This window comes from Crocodylus siamensis, chromosome 11, assembly GCF_052110815.1.
Source record: "Crocodylus siamensis isolate JL-2025a chromosome 11, ASM5211081v1, whole genome shotgun sequence".
Taxonomy (NCBI): Eukaryota; Metazoa; Chordata; order Crocodylia; family Crocodylidae; genus Crocodylus; species Crocodylus siamensis.
The window spans coordinates 24,148,976-24,165,607 of NC_143405.1; the positions used below are offsets into that span (position 1 = coordinate 24,148,976).

The 16,632-nt window shown below is 53.3% G+C and overlaps 1 protein-coding gene across 1 annotated transcript in view; it reads left to right on the plus strand.

Annotated features, from left to right (window-relative positions):
• Positions 1-6,514: 6,514 nt before the first annotated feature.
• The window catches only part of RASSF1 (Ras association domain family member 1), a 35,253-nt gene continuing 25,135 nt past the window's right edge, over positions 6,515-16,632 (plus strand). Inside the window, exon 1 of the mRNA XM_090022056.1 lies at positions 6,515-7,056. Within this exon, the coding sequence (XP_089878182.1) occupies positions 6,774-7,056 (283 nt within the window). The 5' untranslated portion in view covers positions 6,515-6,773. The remainder of the gene's footprint in view (positions 7,057-16,632) is intronic.

The following is a 16,632-nucleotide window of genomic DNA, read 5'->3' on the forward strand; positions in this document are numbered from 1 at the left end:
TCCCCTCTCAGCCTTCTCTTGTGGAGGCTGAACAGATTCAGGTCCTGTAACCCTCTCAATGCTGGCCACATCCCTCTTGAAGTGCGGTGCCCAGAACTGGACTCAGTACTCCAGCTGCGGCCTGACCAATGTTGCATTGAGGGGGAGGATCACCTCCTTAGACCTGCTTGTGCATCTGTGTTCTATCAATCCAGAACATCTGCTGTGGCTAAAATGTACTGTGATGCCCAGAACCAAGCTTCAATTTAAAACTGGAAATGCTTAGCTCTTGCCATTAGCAGATTAAAGATGATTGTGATTTTTTAAGAGAACTGCAGCTCATATGGAAAAGGTTCCCCCAGTTACTCTCCTATTATACAGCAATAGACACTTGTCATTTAAAAGGCTCTGGCTGCCTATCACACTATAGCTAGCTCTTCTTTTACAGCTAGCCTAAGCACAGCTTGCCTCTGTTTTCTCTGTCTCAGTAGCAGGAGCTGTAGGTTCCCTGTTACAGTCACTCATGCTCAACTGGCTCGGAGTTGGATATGAGCCTAACATGGTTGAGCCAGTCTTATCCAGCCACTGACTTGTCATGCTCTAGAGTTTGTTCTGACCCACAGCAAAGTGACAAAGTTTGTATCTGGCTCTAAAGTTCCCTAAAAATTAGGTTGCTCAGCTTTGAGCAGTCTGATCTATCTCTTATCTGTCTGTGTTAGAAAAAGAGACCCTAGCCAGCACCAACACCAAAGAGCCATAAGTTAGGCCCAAAAGTCAGGAGATCTGGCTTGAAAACCAGTGATGCATTTGTTTTCATTGCCTTCAGGTTTTGACCTTCTGGCATGTTGTTTTCCAAGCTTCCTCCTCACCCTCATGAGGTAGAAAGTGACTTTTTCTTCTAACTGAAACCTGAAATTCTCCCACGATTGCATCACTCTAGAACATTAAAAAAGCATCAAACATTTTGAGACTTTCAATAAAACCAGAAGCATTGTCAGTGTTGGAACCAGCACAGTACCAAGGGCACACACATAAGTGGAGCACTGGCAGGGGGGAGTTGGCTGCTTTCCCTCCCCTTTGCAGGAAAGTGAAGCTTCTCCCACAAATATCCTCTGGGAGTATTCAAGGCCAAAGTTCCCTATGGAAAATGCCTTTTACACAGATGCTGGAGGATATGTTTGTTGTTCTGTGGATCCAGGCACAGGCTTGGAAGAGTCCAGCCTGTAGCGTCAGAGCATAATTTCCTTTGTGAACATTGGGTTCAGCATTTCCTTTAATCTCTCCTTTTGATAAGAATGAATGTAAACATGGGCTGGTGGGGCTAGACCTGCCTCAATGGATGGGGCGTCTTTTATCACATCACCAGTCTCCCACACTTCCTCTTCCGGACACCCTAGCTGTGAAGTAGTTTTTCCTAATATTAAGCCTGAAATGGTCTTCCAGGAGCTTGTGACCATTACTCCTAGTTACACTGAGCCCTTGATGTACACCTCTGATGTAGCAGTAAGCTGCTACCAAGTCCCCACTCAGCCTTTTCTTTTTCAGGCTGAAGAGTCCCAGATCTCTTAGCCTTTCCTCGTATGGCTTGCTGCACGAGTCTCTGACTCTGAGTCTTCTCTGGACTCTCTCAAGCTTTACCACGTCCTTGTTAAAGTGTAGCACCCAGAGCTGGACACAGTACTCCAGCTGAGGTCTCACCAATGCTGAGCAGAGTGGGAGAATCACTTCTTTGCTGGAGACGCATCAATTGATGCATGCCAGCGTATTGTTGGCCATGATGGCTACAGTGTTGCACTGCCGGTTCATGTTCATGCTGTGGTCTATTATTATGCCCAGGTCCCTTTCATTCGTAGTGCAGTTAAGGTTGGTGTTGCCAAGCCTGTAGGTGTGTAGGCGATTGTTCATCCCTAGGTGGAACACTTTACATTTCTCGACATTGAACTTCATCTGGTTCTGGTCCACCCAACTTGCCAGCCTGTCTAGGTCCAGCTGGATCTGCAGCCTATCTTCAAGCATGACCATGCTTCCCCATGACTTGGTGTCGTCCACGAACTTGGCCAGTGAGCTCTTCACCCCCACATCCAAATCATTGATGAAGATATTAAATAGCATTGGACCAAGCACTGACCCTTGTGAGACACCACCTGCTACTTCCTGCCAAGATGACACAGATCTGTGCATTAGAACTCTCTGGGTCCTGCCCCACAGCTAGTTTCCCACCCATCTGACTGTCTTGCAGTTAAGCCCACAGTCTTCTCAGCTTCTAAACAGCCAATTCAGGGCAATCTTGGGCAATTTAGGGCAGCGTCTGAAAAGTCACTTGTCTTTTATCCATTCGGGTGTGTCCAACACCAGTTGCCTCACACTAGAGGGTGGTGAGAGTGAGACCCATGCAGAACTTGCCAGCCTGGTCTTTTGCAGGGAGGCTGATCTACCCTATTGCCCCAGAGGAGAGGAGATTGATATCAGTAGGCCAGGACACTGTCCAGCAGCACCAGATGGCCACTGAAACCAGGATAGGAGATACAACAGTACAGACACTTTTGTCCTAATGCTGGCCAAGGCAGCTCAGTTCCCTACCCCAGCAGAAAGGATTAAGCATTTTGATACAGACCCTAGCACAGAACTATTTTCCCTTGGGGCTCATATCTCAGCTGCCCCTTCTTTCTTTCCTTCCGCCTGGCTGATCTTGTAGCAAGCTGTTAAAAAGATAACAGCTACCGGTTTACTGATCAGTGATCAGCATCTTTCTTAGCAGGAAAGGGGAAGGGGATATGAAATGGAAATTGATAAGAAGAAGGGATTTATTGTACAGCTATGCTGCTTAGCACCCTTCCAGGCAAGAACAATGCTTTGTGTTCACCCAGGTACTTTTCTCAGAAGATCACACAATACTTTAAAGAAAGTAGGGGATTACCAGCATGCATGCTGGATAGAAGGAGAAGGCAGAGGTGCAGGGAAGACAAGTGAGGCATGGAGACGGGAAGTGTTTCGTCCCAGATCACAGAAGAAAGATTCATGGAAAAGCTGGGCTATTTCCCAGGGGTATCCTCCAGCCACTAGACCCATCTCAGCAAGAAGCCACCTTTTGGGCCTAGGCAAAAGCTCTGCATTGGTGAATAGTGTTCATAAAGTAGGCTGGAGCCACCAGATGGTAAATTCTGGTGGAGCATTCTGATCTGGAAAGAGTTGTGAGGAGAAGACAAGGCAGCAGGAGGGGTCTGCTTTCCTAGGGAGTTCAGGCTACACCAGAACTACCTTAGTTGTGGTAAGTTGAAAGCATTTTAACTGGTTACTCATAGCAAATGCTTTGCTTGGGTTTGTTCTTCCCCTGCCTTAGAGTCAGGAACCTGGTAGGTTGCAAAGTCAGGTGGCATCAGTCAATGTTCCTTCTGTGTCCCTTGCTGATTACTTAATGATCCACAGCAGGGAATGACCCTTGCATTTCTGGCACTAGTGTGAGGATCCTTTTTCTCTCTGGCCAGCTTTCAAAGAACATCACCGCACATGCTGGGCCTGGGCCTCTTCTGCAATACAGCCTCTGTCTAGAAATCAACTAGGGGCATTCAAGAGCTTGAGCTGAGAGCAGACTCTGACAGGACGCTAACTCCATGCAGGAGCTGGGGTAATTGCTACTTTACCCTGAATCATTCTCTGAGCTGGGACTGGGACTGCAGAGCTGGGCTGGGCTTTAGAAAATAATCATAGCTTGGCCTGCCTTGCCTCATCCTCCCTAGGGTGACAGGAGGCCAGCCAAGTGAACCCTCCCTGCGACTGTGAGAGCAGGGTAACGTGGAATTTTCGTAGCTGGCTTCTGGGTGCACAATCTAAGCTGGGGAGCAAGGAAGAACCTCGGCTCTTCCCAGAGCTGTGCTATGACAGGATATGGGTTTCTGTCTAGGTGGCATAAGCCCTCCTCAGAGAGGTAGGGATAGGCACATTTAGAATATAGGGTTTGCTAGTGTGATCTGCCCCCATGGTAAAAGACAAACAGATTAAACAGATTAACCACTATGTTGGAGGAAGGGAGTAAGCCCAAAGGGCAGCAAAGTGGAGTCTGATCTCATCTACCCTGTGTAAATTTGGAGTCCCCCCACTGAAATTAACAGAATTACTCCACACCTACACTAGACCAGTGCCGCTAACTTCCATGGAGTGACCCTGAATCTATCATAGCATCTAGAGCAGGGGTGGGCAAAATGTGGCCCATGGGCCAGATGCAGCCATCCAGGCCATTCTATTCGGCTTGCGGGGCCCGTAAAAATTTATAAAATTAATACTTATCTGCCCCTGGTTCCTTGTCATGTGGCTTACCAAAATTCAGTAAGCAGCCCTCCACCCGAAATAATTGCCTACCCCTGATCTAGAGCAACATGTTCACCACTGTTCTCCATATGCAGGTGGGCAGGTTGTCTGCCCTTGGTGGAGTTTTTACATCCTCCTTTAAAACACCTAACATTGACCACTTGTAGACTGGATGACTGCTCAGCTGAATTATTGATCTGTTATGATGCAAGAGGAAGACTGTTGTTTCTGATTGCTGATAGCACTATCAAGCCAGGAGGTGGTTAAGGGAAAATAAGTTTACCAAGATCTGGAAGTATTGGGTCAGCCCAAGGGGAGAAGAGGTGGTGACAGGAAAGTCACTGCTTATTTCGGTGTCCCCTGCTTTGACCAGCTACCCTGTTAATGCTCCCTGGCAACTCTCAGTCCCAGGAAATGGCTTGTCCTTTGAGTAAAAAAAAAAATCCAGTTCAGTTTGAGCCCCTCCTGGATATTGTTGATCTATTCATCCTGTATTTCAGTGCCAGCAGGAGCCATGCCCCCGAGGAGCTTTCTTTTTTCCTCAGTTAGGCCCACCCATTGCTCTGATTCTATTTTTTTCCCTTGAAACCAGACAGTGAGCTGGTCAAGCTTTGCAGCTGATTGTGTGCAGGTTTTTAACTGCAATACCATGGTGACCACCAGCAACAAACGGGACTGGCTGCCAGCTGACTGGGCTTCTTGGCAGCAGTGACAGCCACAGGCTTTGTGAGGCTGGACAGAGGACCCTGAATGAACTCCACCATATGGAGTGGCTGGAGCTGCTTGCACTCAGCTAGTGCCTTATGGGACAAGTTCCATCTTGGGCTACCCCAGCCATTGCACAGCTGCTGCTGCTCTGCAGATAATAGGTCCAGGGGGGCTCAGGATGTTCCTCTCTGTGAGGGCAGAGGGGCTAAGAAGCAGCGAACAGGAATTGGGTCAGAATGAAGCATCTAATGCTAATGTAGAGGATGACGTCTGATGTCTGTGAGCTCTCTGGGGGCCCTGTTGCTTTCCTCTCATCTATATGTTGTCATTGTGTGGGGAGATAGGTCCGTGAGGTGCTCTCCCCACATGAAGGACACCCTGGAATGAGGAAGAGGAGGAGCATTCTCCTAAGTGTCTCAGTCATCCAAAGCCAACTAACCTCAAGCAGCCCAGAGAAGGCCAAGGACTGAGGCAAACCCCTTGACATTTTGGGGATCCCAAGATGCTGCCAGCTGCAAAGCCATTGTTTGTCTGGCACTAGCACCAGGTGCCAGACTCAAACATTCATGCCCAATGTGGACAGAAACGGGCAACAAAGGACACGTGGTGGCCCAGGCTTATGCCATGAAGGAGGTGAAATCAAGTAGAGCTGAGAGAGGTCACTTGCCATCAGCAGGTCAAAGCACATAGCTAAGAGACTTGTAGAAATGGCACCGCCCGTGGCTCAAGGGTGGGAGTAGCAGGGTGTTATGGGTGGGTTGGCTCATTAAGAGGAGCTGGGCTTTGCTTCACCTACGAGTCACCACAAGGGGAAGGCTGATGCCCTCACCTGGGCTACATAAGAGCTTGGAAGAGCTCAGTTGCCAGTGGGAGCTTCAGGGCACAGAGGGAAGATCCTCTCAGGCATGTGGCCTGTGGAGCACAGCATTGCAAAGACCAGAGACACTGGCCTTAACCCCCGAAGAGATGCTTTATACTGTGCAATCCTGCAAGAGACCCCACTCGCAGGGAAGGGATCTGTTTGATGTGTGGAACATGGCTAGTGGAAAAAAAACTGAAGCCCTGATGAAAAGTAGTTGTGGGGCGGATCCCCAACTGACATGGGGCTTCACCACCATGGGTGATGAGCTCACAAGGCTGTTGTTAAGCTACCTCCTCTTCCAATGGCAGATGAGCTTGGCTGATTAGCTCCTCTTCCTTTATCTCCGTGAATCTCCAAAACAACCAGTAAGAGACTGGGCCCAGTCCACTGCAATGCCTGTCAGCACCCCGAGGGGTGAACAGGGACCATCCCACCGAGGCTGGAAGTATCTCATGCACTTCCCCTCCTGCGGGGACACCCGTGCCAATGGGCCGCGGCGCCCCGGCTCTGCCCCGGGACGGGGACGGGCAGCCCGGGCGTGGGAGCTTCCGGCGGCGGCCGGAGCCGGCACCGGCCTGGCCCGTCCCACGCCAGGCTCCAGCGCGGGCGGCAGAAGGGGGCGGGACCGCGGGGCGCCGCCGCCGGGGGACGGGCGGGAGCGTAACGGGACTCGGAGGGGCCGCCCCAGGTGCCGGGACGGGCGCTCCTCGGCGACGCCCCTGCCCCGCAGCCCTGCCTGCCCTCGGGGCGGCTCCTAGGGCCGGGGGAGGCCGCCGCCCGCTCCTGCCGTGGCCGGGCCAGCCCCCGCGAGCCGCCGGGGCGGGGAAACTGAGGCGCGGAGCGAAGTGGCCGGGACCGGCCGCCCCTCGCAGCTCCGGCCCGCCCCGCCCCGGCGCAGGACCGGCCCGGGTGCCCGGGGATGGCGCGGGCGGCGCGCGGGGGGCAGCAGGAGATGATCGAGCTGCAGGACCTGGCGCCGGCGCGCGGGGGGCGGCTGGAGCGGGCCAACGCGCTGCGCATCGCCCCGGCCCGGGTGCCCGAGCTGCTCGGCCGCGTGCGGCACGGCCGGGCCGTCCCGGGCCAGGGCCAGGGCCAGGGCCAGGGCCACGCCTTCCGGCCCCGCGCCCGCGGCCACCACGCCTGGTGCGACCTGTGCGGGGACTTCATCTGGGGCGTCCGCAGCAGGAGCCTGCAGTGCGGCCGTGAGTACCTTGCTGGGCCGGGCCGCAGCTTCTTTCCTCCCAGAGCCGCGCAGCGACGCCCTGCCCTGTCCCCCCGGCCGCCACCTCCCGCAGGCAGCGGCTGGGCCCCGGGGGCCACTGCCGCGCGAGGGCTGAGGCGGCGGCGGCACCACGCCAGGGGCTGCCGGGCTGCCCGACGGGTTGGTACCAGCGGGCTGGGGACTGGACACGCCTGAGCCTGTGGCCAGAGCAAGCCACAGCAGTTTCCCCGTCGCCCCCTGCCCTGCACCCGCCGGGCTTGCACACAAGTAGCGCCCCTCTCTGCTGGCGGGGCTTCAGGAGCACCCTGGCCTTGCACTTGCCAGTGGAGCAGCTTCAATTCAGAGGTAAAAGGGTGTCAAAGGAGTCTCGGTGATGGGCAGGGGAAGGGGACTGGGAAGGTCACTGAGGCCCTGGAGGGAGAAACACCCTGTTTGCCCTTGTGCTTGACCATGCACCCACCCAGCAACGGGCCACGGAGAGAGTCCAGCACTGCTCCCAGCTCACCACGCCCTGCCCGTGAGGCTGTTTGGAGAGGAGCCCAGCACTCAAGCTGGGCTCTGGCCATGCAAGAGGCTCCAGTGTGAGCGGGGCCTGGTCATGCATTGTGTATGTCTCCAGCATGACAGAAGTCTGTCCTCACAAGGTCACTGAGCATACTCTGCTCTGGACCCAAAAATGCAGCAGTGAGGCTGCTCCGGGTCAGCCCTGCAGCTGCTTTCAAGTGTGCAGGAGATGGTGGGTGACTGTGGGGGATGCCCCAGGACAGCATCCTGCTGCAGTTCTGGGTGTGGAGCCTGCAGGAGAGAGCAGGTAGGGAGGGTGCTTGAGAATGGCCTGACCAGGGCCTGCTGCTGGCTGGGGTCCCTGTGACCCTGCCCCACAGCAGAGATGTAGCCAGTCAGATTTGGGATGTTGAGCCCTCCGAGTCCTGCCTTGGTGTCTGGGGGTTGCCTGAGAGGGGAATCTAAGGAGCTTCCTCAGTCAGGAATCAGCCCAGAGCCCCTGGGAGTGGGAACTCAGGAGACTTTGGGACAACCCCCAGCACAAACCAGCTTTGGGGGCTGATTGCATGGGGTAAGCCAGGGATCATCAACCGGGGGGTATGCATACTTTTGGGGATACTTGGGACAGCCCCAGGGACTATGCGAGGTGATGCAGGGAAGTGGAACCCAGTGGGAGCAGGGAGTGGTGAATGGTGGCGGCAGCCACCGCGTGTCACTTCCTCACCCCCCACCCCGCCATTTACCACTCTGTGCCTTTGCCACCCACATGCTGCTTCCCCATGCTGCCGGCTTTGTATCAGGCCAGCTCTGCTGTCAGCATCCCACCCCCCTGATCACCGGCCAGCCATCAGCACCCTGCCCTCCACTGTCTGGAAAGGGGGTACACTCCAGAAGGGGTACCCACTAGAAGGGGTACACTCCTTTAAAAAGGTTGAAAATCTCTGGGTTAAGCTGTTCCCTGGCACCAGGTAGAGCTGGGTCCAGTTGCATCTCCCCCCTCCTCCCCTTTTATTTCTGGTCCCCACACATTTTAAAACCAACTGCCTGGCAGGGGCAGTAGATTTCTATTCAGGCAGAGGTGACACAGTCAATTGACTTCATGGCTCATTGTCTTCTCCCTGATTCCAGCTAATCTATCTCCAATCCACAAGTGTCAACAATCTTCTATCCTTTTTAAAGCTGTTGATGTTCTGTTATGTTATTCAAACTATTCTTTTTTCTGCAATGCTGCTGTCTGTTAGTTATTTCTGGTAATCTCTTTCTTCTGTTTCACAAACTGTAGACTTTTTAGCTCTAGCTAAAAAGCCTTAGCTCAGGTACGGTAATATTAATTTAGGTGGAGACATGATTGACTGTGAAGTATTGGGGCACTATCCAGATGCTCAAGGTGGCTAGATTTCATTTTATGAATCTGAATGAGATATGCATGTAACTAGAATGACTACAGGACTAATGACACAATATAGATTTCATAGACATTAGGGCTGGAAGGGACCTTGAAGATCATCAAGTCCAGCTCCCTGCCCCAGGGTCAGGAAGTCAGCTAGGGTCAAAGGACCCCAGCAAGATAAGCATCCAAATGTTTCTTGAGTGAGTCCAGAGTAGGTGCCTGCACCACATCTGGAGGGAGTCTATTCCAGGTCTTGGGGTCTTGGACAGTAAAGAATTTTTTTCTTATGTCCAGCCTAAAATGGTCTTGTAGGAGTTTATGACCATTGGTCCTTGTTTTCCCTTGGGGTGCTCTGGTGAACAGCCGTTCTCCCAGATCCTGATGAATACCCCTTGTGTATTTATAGACAGCCACCAGGTCCCCTTGAGCCTGTGCTTTGCCAGACTATCTTTTGACTATTTCGACTATTGTTGCCTGGTTTGCTCTGTGTGTGTGTGTTCTTAATTTTGTATATAATCTAGCAAAGTATTGCATGCTCCAGTAGTTGTATTTTTTTGCTTTGATCTTAAGTTGAATAATATAGTACTAGCCTCCTCACATATTAGTAGACCATCTAGGTTTTAAGCACTTGGTATGTGGTTTAAAGTTATGCCATTCCAGGACAGGATTATCTCTGATCCATGCAAAGCAGCTAGTGTTACACTAAGGTGTAGCAACTAAGGATGTAGCCTTAGTGTAAATACCCTACCTGGGTCCCTCTCCCACTGGCCCAGGTCAGGCCCACTACCCCCCTACACCCTCCCTAGCACCCCAAATCCCCACTCACTGCTCCCCCACCCCCTCCTTTAGGGCCCTGTGGTTGGCCAGGCTGAGGGGAGCACCAGGCCACAGGCTCTGACTCTTGAGCATGGTGCTGTTCTTGGTAAGTTACTGGGGTGCTCTTCCCTCACCCCTTCTTGCCCTTACCCTGCCAATCACAGGAAGTGTGAATGCAGGGGAAGCCCATGGCTTAGTGTGCTCTCTGCCCTGGTCTGTCTGCTGCATGTCCTTGGCACTACAGTGACAGGGACAGGGACAGGTCAGGGCTCTTCAGCCAGAGGAGCTCACACTGGCATCTGGCATAATCCTGTAGGGCAGGGGGAAGGCATGGTGCTGCTCTGAGTAGTACAGCTGGGTGCACACTATCATCTGATTGTGGAGGGTGGCACAGTGTTACCAGACAGGATCCCATCCTTCAGGACAGACAGGAACTGAAGCCTGCCTTGCTTGCCACCTGTCATGATTTTTGGCATTGTTCTTAGTATATGCTTTGGGGGTGTGTGTGTGTGTGTGTGTGTGTGTGTGTGTGTAAGTAAAAAGGGGTTGGGGGGGTGTGTGTGTAAAAGGGGTCTGATGTTGGGAACCAATTGTTACAGGGGCTTCCTGTGTGTAACCACACACCACTGCTGTCTCACAGGGTTACATCTATCCCACCTCTGCTGAGCTTTCTCAGCCATCAGGGACTGGGGGCCCTTTATTTCTAATTAAGAGATTATGCTGCAGCCCTGGCCATGGTGATAAGCACTGAAAGCAGTGAATGTAAGAGCAGGCACCGAGCAAGGCAGGAACTGAAGATTGTAGGCATCCTGGTGCTGGAAACCATTGTGGGTACCATTGTAAGCAGTCTGCTTGGGACAAGGAACATTGATCACATGGGCACCATGACATAGGGTATGCTGAGGGTGGTAGGTAGGGTGGGTGATGCTGTGTTTTAGGCACTGCAGATGGTGGTGAGTGGCAGACAGTGGGGCCGGTAGGTCAGCAGTTGGCATCAGTTGGTGCTGGGTGTTGGGCTGGGGATATGGGGTGGAGGGTATACAAGTGGGTGCTGAAGCAGAACTGAAATGTGAAAACTTGAATTTAGATTAAACTTCCTAAAAGGTTGTAGTTGTTTTGTGAGAGGGTGAGGGTGTGCTGGGGGTGGCCAGGCTCCCAGGGCATCCATCCTTCTGTCCTCCTAAACTGATGCATCAGAAAGGTTGCAGGGGCTTTATGTTCTTGAATCAACAGTGTCAAAGGGAGTCAGCTCTGAATTCTGGAGCCTCTGGAGATTGTAACACTCAATGGCCTTCCCCCAGCCCCAATGCCCATGTGCCAGAGAGCACCCGTTCTGCCCTGGTACACAGAGAGCAACCTGTGCGACAATACAGAACATTTTAGAGCTGGAAATAATTGGTGATAGGAGTTCTAGTACTGAAGCTCAGGGAGACATGCCCTACCCTGGGTGCTGAATTAATGCCTTTTCATTAGCTGGATTTCTCTTCAGCTGCTGCCTCCTCAACCATGCTGGCACTGGGATCTTCAGCAATTGCAGTCATGCCTGTCAGAGTCTGCAAACAGCCTTAACTGTCTGGGCTGTGTACTTCTGTCCTTTCTTGTGTGTATGGCTGGGGAGATCTGCTGCTTCCAGGTGGTACTTTAATTGCTGATCCTTGTATCTGATGAGATGGGCTGTGGAAGGGAGGGAAAAATGCTGAAGCCTCAGGGAGAAGCTGCTGCAGGAGGGCAGTGATGCAGACAGAAGGGAAGAGGGGAGAAGCAGAAAATGGAAGGCTGAGGAGAGGGAATAGCAAAGCCTGTAAACTCTCTAGGGCAGGGAGGGTCAGTTCTGTGTACAGTACTTAGCACAGGGGCAGTCCTAAGCTTGGCCATAGCTGCTGAATTACAAGTACATAATGAGCAAAACAGCTGAGTGGTCTGAAGTGTGACCTACGTCATCACAGTGAGTGCTGAGAGCCCTGTCTTTAAAAACTCCTGGCGCTCTGGTGTAGTGCCCGAAGACTCGAAGAAGGCCAATGTGGTGCCTATCTTCAAGAAAGTGAGGAAAGTGGATCCAGCTAACTATAGGCCCATCAGCCTGACTTCTATCCTGGGGAAGATCTTAGAAAAGTTTATTAAAGAGGCCATCCTTAATGGACTGGCCGAGGCCAACATCTTAAGGGATAGCCAGCATGGGTTTGCTCTGGGTAGGTCTTGCTTGACCAATCTCATTTCCTTCTACAACCAAGTGACTTATCACCTGGATAAGGGAGGAGAGATTGATGTCATATATCTTGACTTCAAAAAAGCCTTTGATCTGGTATCCCATCATCACCTCTTGGCAAAACTAGCCAGTTGTGGCCTTGGGTCCACGACGATCTGCTGGCTGGGAAATTGGCTCCGTGGTCGGACCCAGAGGGTTGTAATTGATGGCAGTCACTCATCATGGTGCCCTGTGACCAGTGGGGTCCCCCAAGGCTCTGTCCTTGGACCCATATTGTTCAACATCTTCATTAATGATGTGGACATTGGAGTCAGAAGCGGACTGGCCAAGTTCACCGATAACACCAAACTTTGGGACAAAGCAGAAGACAGGAGGGTGATCCAGGCTGACCTGGACAGGCTCAGCAAATGGGTGGACAAGAACCTGATGGTGTTTAACACCGAAAAATGCAAGGGTCTCCACCTTGGGAAGAAAAACCTGCAGCATCCTTATAGGCTCAGCAGTGCTATGTTGGATAGCACTACTGAAGAAAGAGACTTGGGGGTCATCATTGACCATGTCGCGGGGCACTCCCGCGCCCCGCTCCTAAGGAGATGCCCCAGGAAGAGGAGAGGTGTAACAGGGCACCAGGGTGTCTGCTACTAGCAGGAGGAATAGGGCTGCTGAAGCACCCTGGAGCAACACAGATGGGGGTTGCTAGGGCAACCAGGCAGGTCATGTGGCCAGGAGGGGGCAGGGCCAGGCCCTTATAAACCGCTAGGCCCAAGCCTAGCTAGCAGTACCCTTCTGGATGCCACAGGAGCAGGAGCTCTGTGGCTGAGCTGAGCGGCCAGAGTCGGGGGTTGCAGCCTTACCTTACTGACCAGCTGCAATGATGCTAGGGATGAGAACACCCTGATAAGAGGTAGGGCTGGGAGCCTGAGAGGGGCTGAGGACCCAAGAAAGGGTCAAGGGGGCCAGGCACGGCTATGGCCACCTGAGCCCCAAGCGCGGGAGGCGCGCAGCGCGGAGAGCGCGGTACAGGCCCCAGAGAGGGCAAGGCCCGGAGAGGGCGCAGCGCGGAGAGCGCGGTACAGGCCCCAGAGAGGGCGAGGCCCGGAGAGGGCGCAGCGCGGAGAGCGCGGTACAGGCCCCAGAGAGGGCGAGGCCCGGAGAGGGCGCGGCGCGGAGAGCGCGGTACAGGCCCAGAGAGGGCGAGGCCCGGAGAGGGCGCAGAACAGAAACAACCCAGGAAAGGGTCAAGGGGGCCAGGCACGGCTACAGCCACCTGAGCCCCAAACACAGGAAATCCGCAAGCGCGGAGGACGCGGCAGAGACCCTGAGTGGGGCCGCAAGCGCAGAGGGCGCGGCGGAGACCCTGAGAGGGGTGAGAGGAGCAAGAGAGACCCAAGGGCGTCAGAAATAGGCCGGTGGGTGAGAGCCTGGGCCAGGGGCGCCAGGTGGGTGACGAGCCCAGGGTGCCAGAGGGAGAGCACCAGAGGGGCAGGGGACCAGACAACGTCCCCCGGGACAGCTGCGAGGCTTGGGGCGTGCTAAAGGGGAGGTTTTGGAGGCACGCATTTGCCCATAAGGCTGGGGTGAGAGTACCCCACTTTGGAACGGAGGGGGTACCATCGAGGTGCCGTTAGGCGTAAGTAGGCAGCCTCCCATTCTGAACTTTAACAGCAAAGACGTGGCAGGCGAGAAGAGGGTGCCAGACCACCCTAATTGGCATGGCAAGGGGGTGCTTGCAGGCTCACGGCCGCTCGCGGGGCCATCCGTGACAGACCACAAGATGAACATGAGCCTGCAATGCAATGCTGCGGCTAGTAAAGTGACCAAAACACTGGCTTGCATCCATAGCTGCTTCTCAAGCAAATCCCGGGACGTGTTTCTCCCCTTGTACTCGGCCTTGGTGAGGCCGCAGCTGGAGTACTGCGTCCAGTTTTGGGCTCCACAATTCAAAAGGATGTGGAGAATCTTGAGAGAGTCCAGAGAAGAGCCACGCACATGATCAGAGGTCAGGAAAACAGACCTTATGATGACAGGCTGAGAGCCATGGGGCTCTTTAGCCCGGAAAAGCGTAGGCTCAGAGGTGATCTGATGGCCATCTATAAGTTTATCGGGGTGACCACCAGGATCTGGGGGAACGTTGTTCACCAAAGCGCCCCAAGGGATGACGAGGTCGAACGGTCATAAACTACTGCAAGACTGTTTCAGGCTGGACTTAAGGAAGAATCTCTTTACTGCCCAAGCCTCCAAGGTCTGGAACAGTCTGCCATCAGAGGTGGTTCAAGCACCTACTCTGAACACCTTCAAGAGCAAATTGGATGCTTATCTTGCAGGGATCCCATGACCCAGCTGACTTCCTGCCCTTTGGGCGGGGGGCAGGGACTCGATGATCTTCTGAGGTCCCTTCCAGCCCTAATGTCTATGAAATCTATGAAATTTGTCACTCTGGAAGGGCATCATTGACTTGACTTGTGTACAGATATGCCCTGCCCCTTGGCACACCTAGAGGAGCCTAGAGTCCCAAATGTTTGCTCCCATAGTGGGAGGGCAGTTACCCAGGGGATTTGGCCTCCTGTGCTTCTCTGTTTTAGGAAGTTGATACAGCTCTGGCAACAGGAAACTCTTACCTGCTGACATATACCACATCTCCCCTCTGGCAGCAGCAGCCCAGTCATGGAGACAAGCCCGGAGTCTGTTTAAAGCCCAGCTCAGAAGTTCTCTATATTGAGGAATAGTACAGAATGGTGTCTATGGGGAGCACAACAGTTCCCTCTGGACCTTTTCCATGAGGAGGAGAAGACAGCAACTTAATTTTGTTTTAGTCCTGGAAGGAGAGCAGGGCTAGTGTGGGACTTGAGATGTCAGAGTAATGGAGGAACTGAAACATATAGTCAGCTGTACATGGGCAGAAGGTTTTGCCTTGCCCTAGGCCAGGGTTGGAGACAGGCAGGGTGGAATCGATTGGTTCCTGTTTATGTGCATTCCATTAGACCCATGATCCTGTGCATGCAGACTGCTTTGGTTATTGGTAACTAGCACTTCAGCCTTGGTTACATGGCCTCACATAGCACTGTATGAGAATAACTAACCTGGAACTGCAGCCAATCTAGGCTGATCCTTGCAGTTAGCAAATTTGTACTTTCTGGGACATGGGGCATGGGAATGCATTCCGTGTCTCCCTGTAGGCTGTGCTAGTGCCAGGCAAACTGCCCTGAGCTACAGCTGATGACCCCAAAGAGAGAGGCAGGGACATGTGCATCCGCATAGCTAACATGCCATTCACAAAATAGCCTGGCAGCATGTAACAGGGGGCTTCCTTGGGCCCAGTCTACCAATGGTCCGCCCACCTGTTTCTGGGCCAACCACCTGCCTTCACCTGCCATGCCTTGATGATATACAATTATGGTATTAATGTGGGGGGAGGCTGCCCATTACTTGCCCTGATGCCAGGGGGTGCTATCTGCAGCTCTGTTCCTCCTCTGCACCATAGCCCAAGCCTTGCAGATGGCATCCACAGTTCTTATAGTGTCACTGGCCCCACACTGTGCCCCAGGGTCCTTCAATCCAGACCCCAACCAGATCCCTCTAATCAGGTGGCCTTCTCCACCTTCATTCGGGGCTGCCTAGCTCCCCGAATTCTTTCCCCTTTTGGGTGTAGTCCTCCCTGGGACCTTTGGTCAGACAGGCCCTGGCCTCACCTCCAAGGCCAGTTGGAAATGCCAGGCCCCCAGCTCTGGGAATCCCTCGCGGTGGGCCCCTAGCCCTTTTGACCGTTCTGGTCCTGGCCCCAGCACTAACCAGTCGAGGGTATTCCAAGTCAGACTTCTGAATTTATAGCCCACTCTCTAACCTGGGTCCACCTTCTTGACCCTACTGTGGGGTAACGCACCCAGTTGTGGGAGCCAGGATTATTAAGACACCTCAACCCACCTGTCACCAGGCTGGTAATTGGTCTGGCATTTCCTGGGGGCTCCCATGCTACTGAGAGCCCCACCAGGCCACCCACTCCCAGCAGGTGCAGTTTTAGGTCATGCCCAGGACCAGGAGCCTCCAAACAATCCCCTTAAGCTCCTGCCCTTACCTCTAGGACAGGGGTGGGCAAAATGCAGCCCATGGGCCACATGCAGCCTGCCAGACTGTTCTATCTGGCCCACGGGGCCCCTAAAAAATTTAGAAAATTAATATATATTAATTTATTGGCTGCCTGTTATGCTGCCCTCGATGGCTTGCCAAAATTCAGTAAGCACCACCCCCCGCCTGAAATAATTGCCCGCCCCTGCTCTAGGATGTTGCATTCAGCCTTGCCATCAGGCAATGTTACTGCCTGCCTGCCAGCAGCACACTGCTGTGTTTATATAGGCGGTCCAAGATCTAAAATGGCCGCTGCAACCAGGCACCTGCAGGCTGCTTGGTTCAGCCCTTAAAGTGGCAGGCACCAACAGTGCCCTGCCATACAGCACTTTGCTGATCATCATTTTAGTAACTGCCTAGTATAATGGTCTCCAGCCCACAGCTCATGGGCAACATGTTGCCCTCCATCATTACTTGTGGCCAAAGGAACTGGCGTATTAAAATTTAGTTTGTTCTCTCTGTCATCTTACTGTCCAATGCAGTACTTGCTCAGCAGTGGTGCCGTTAGGCCAGCAAAG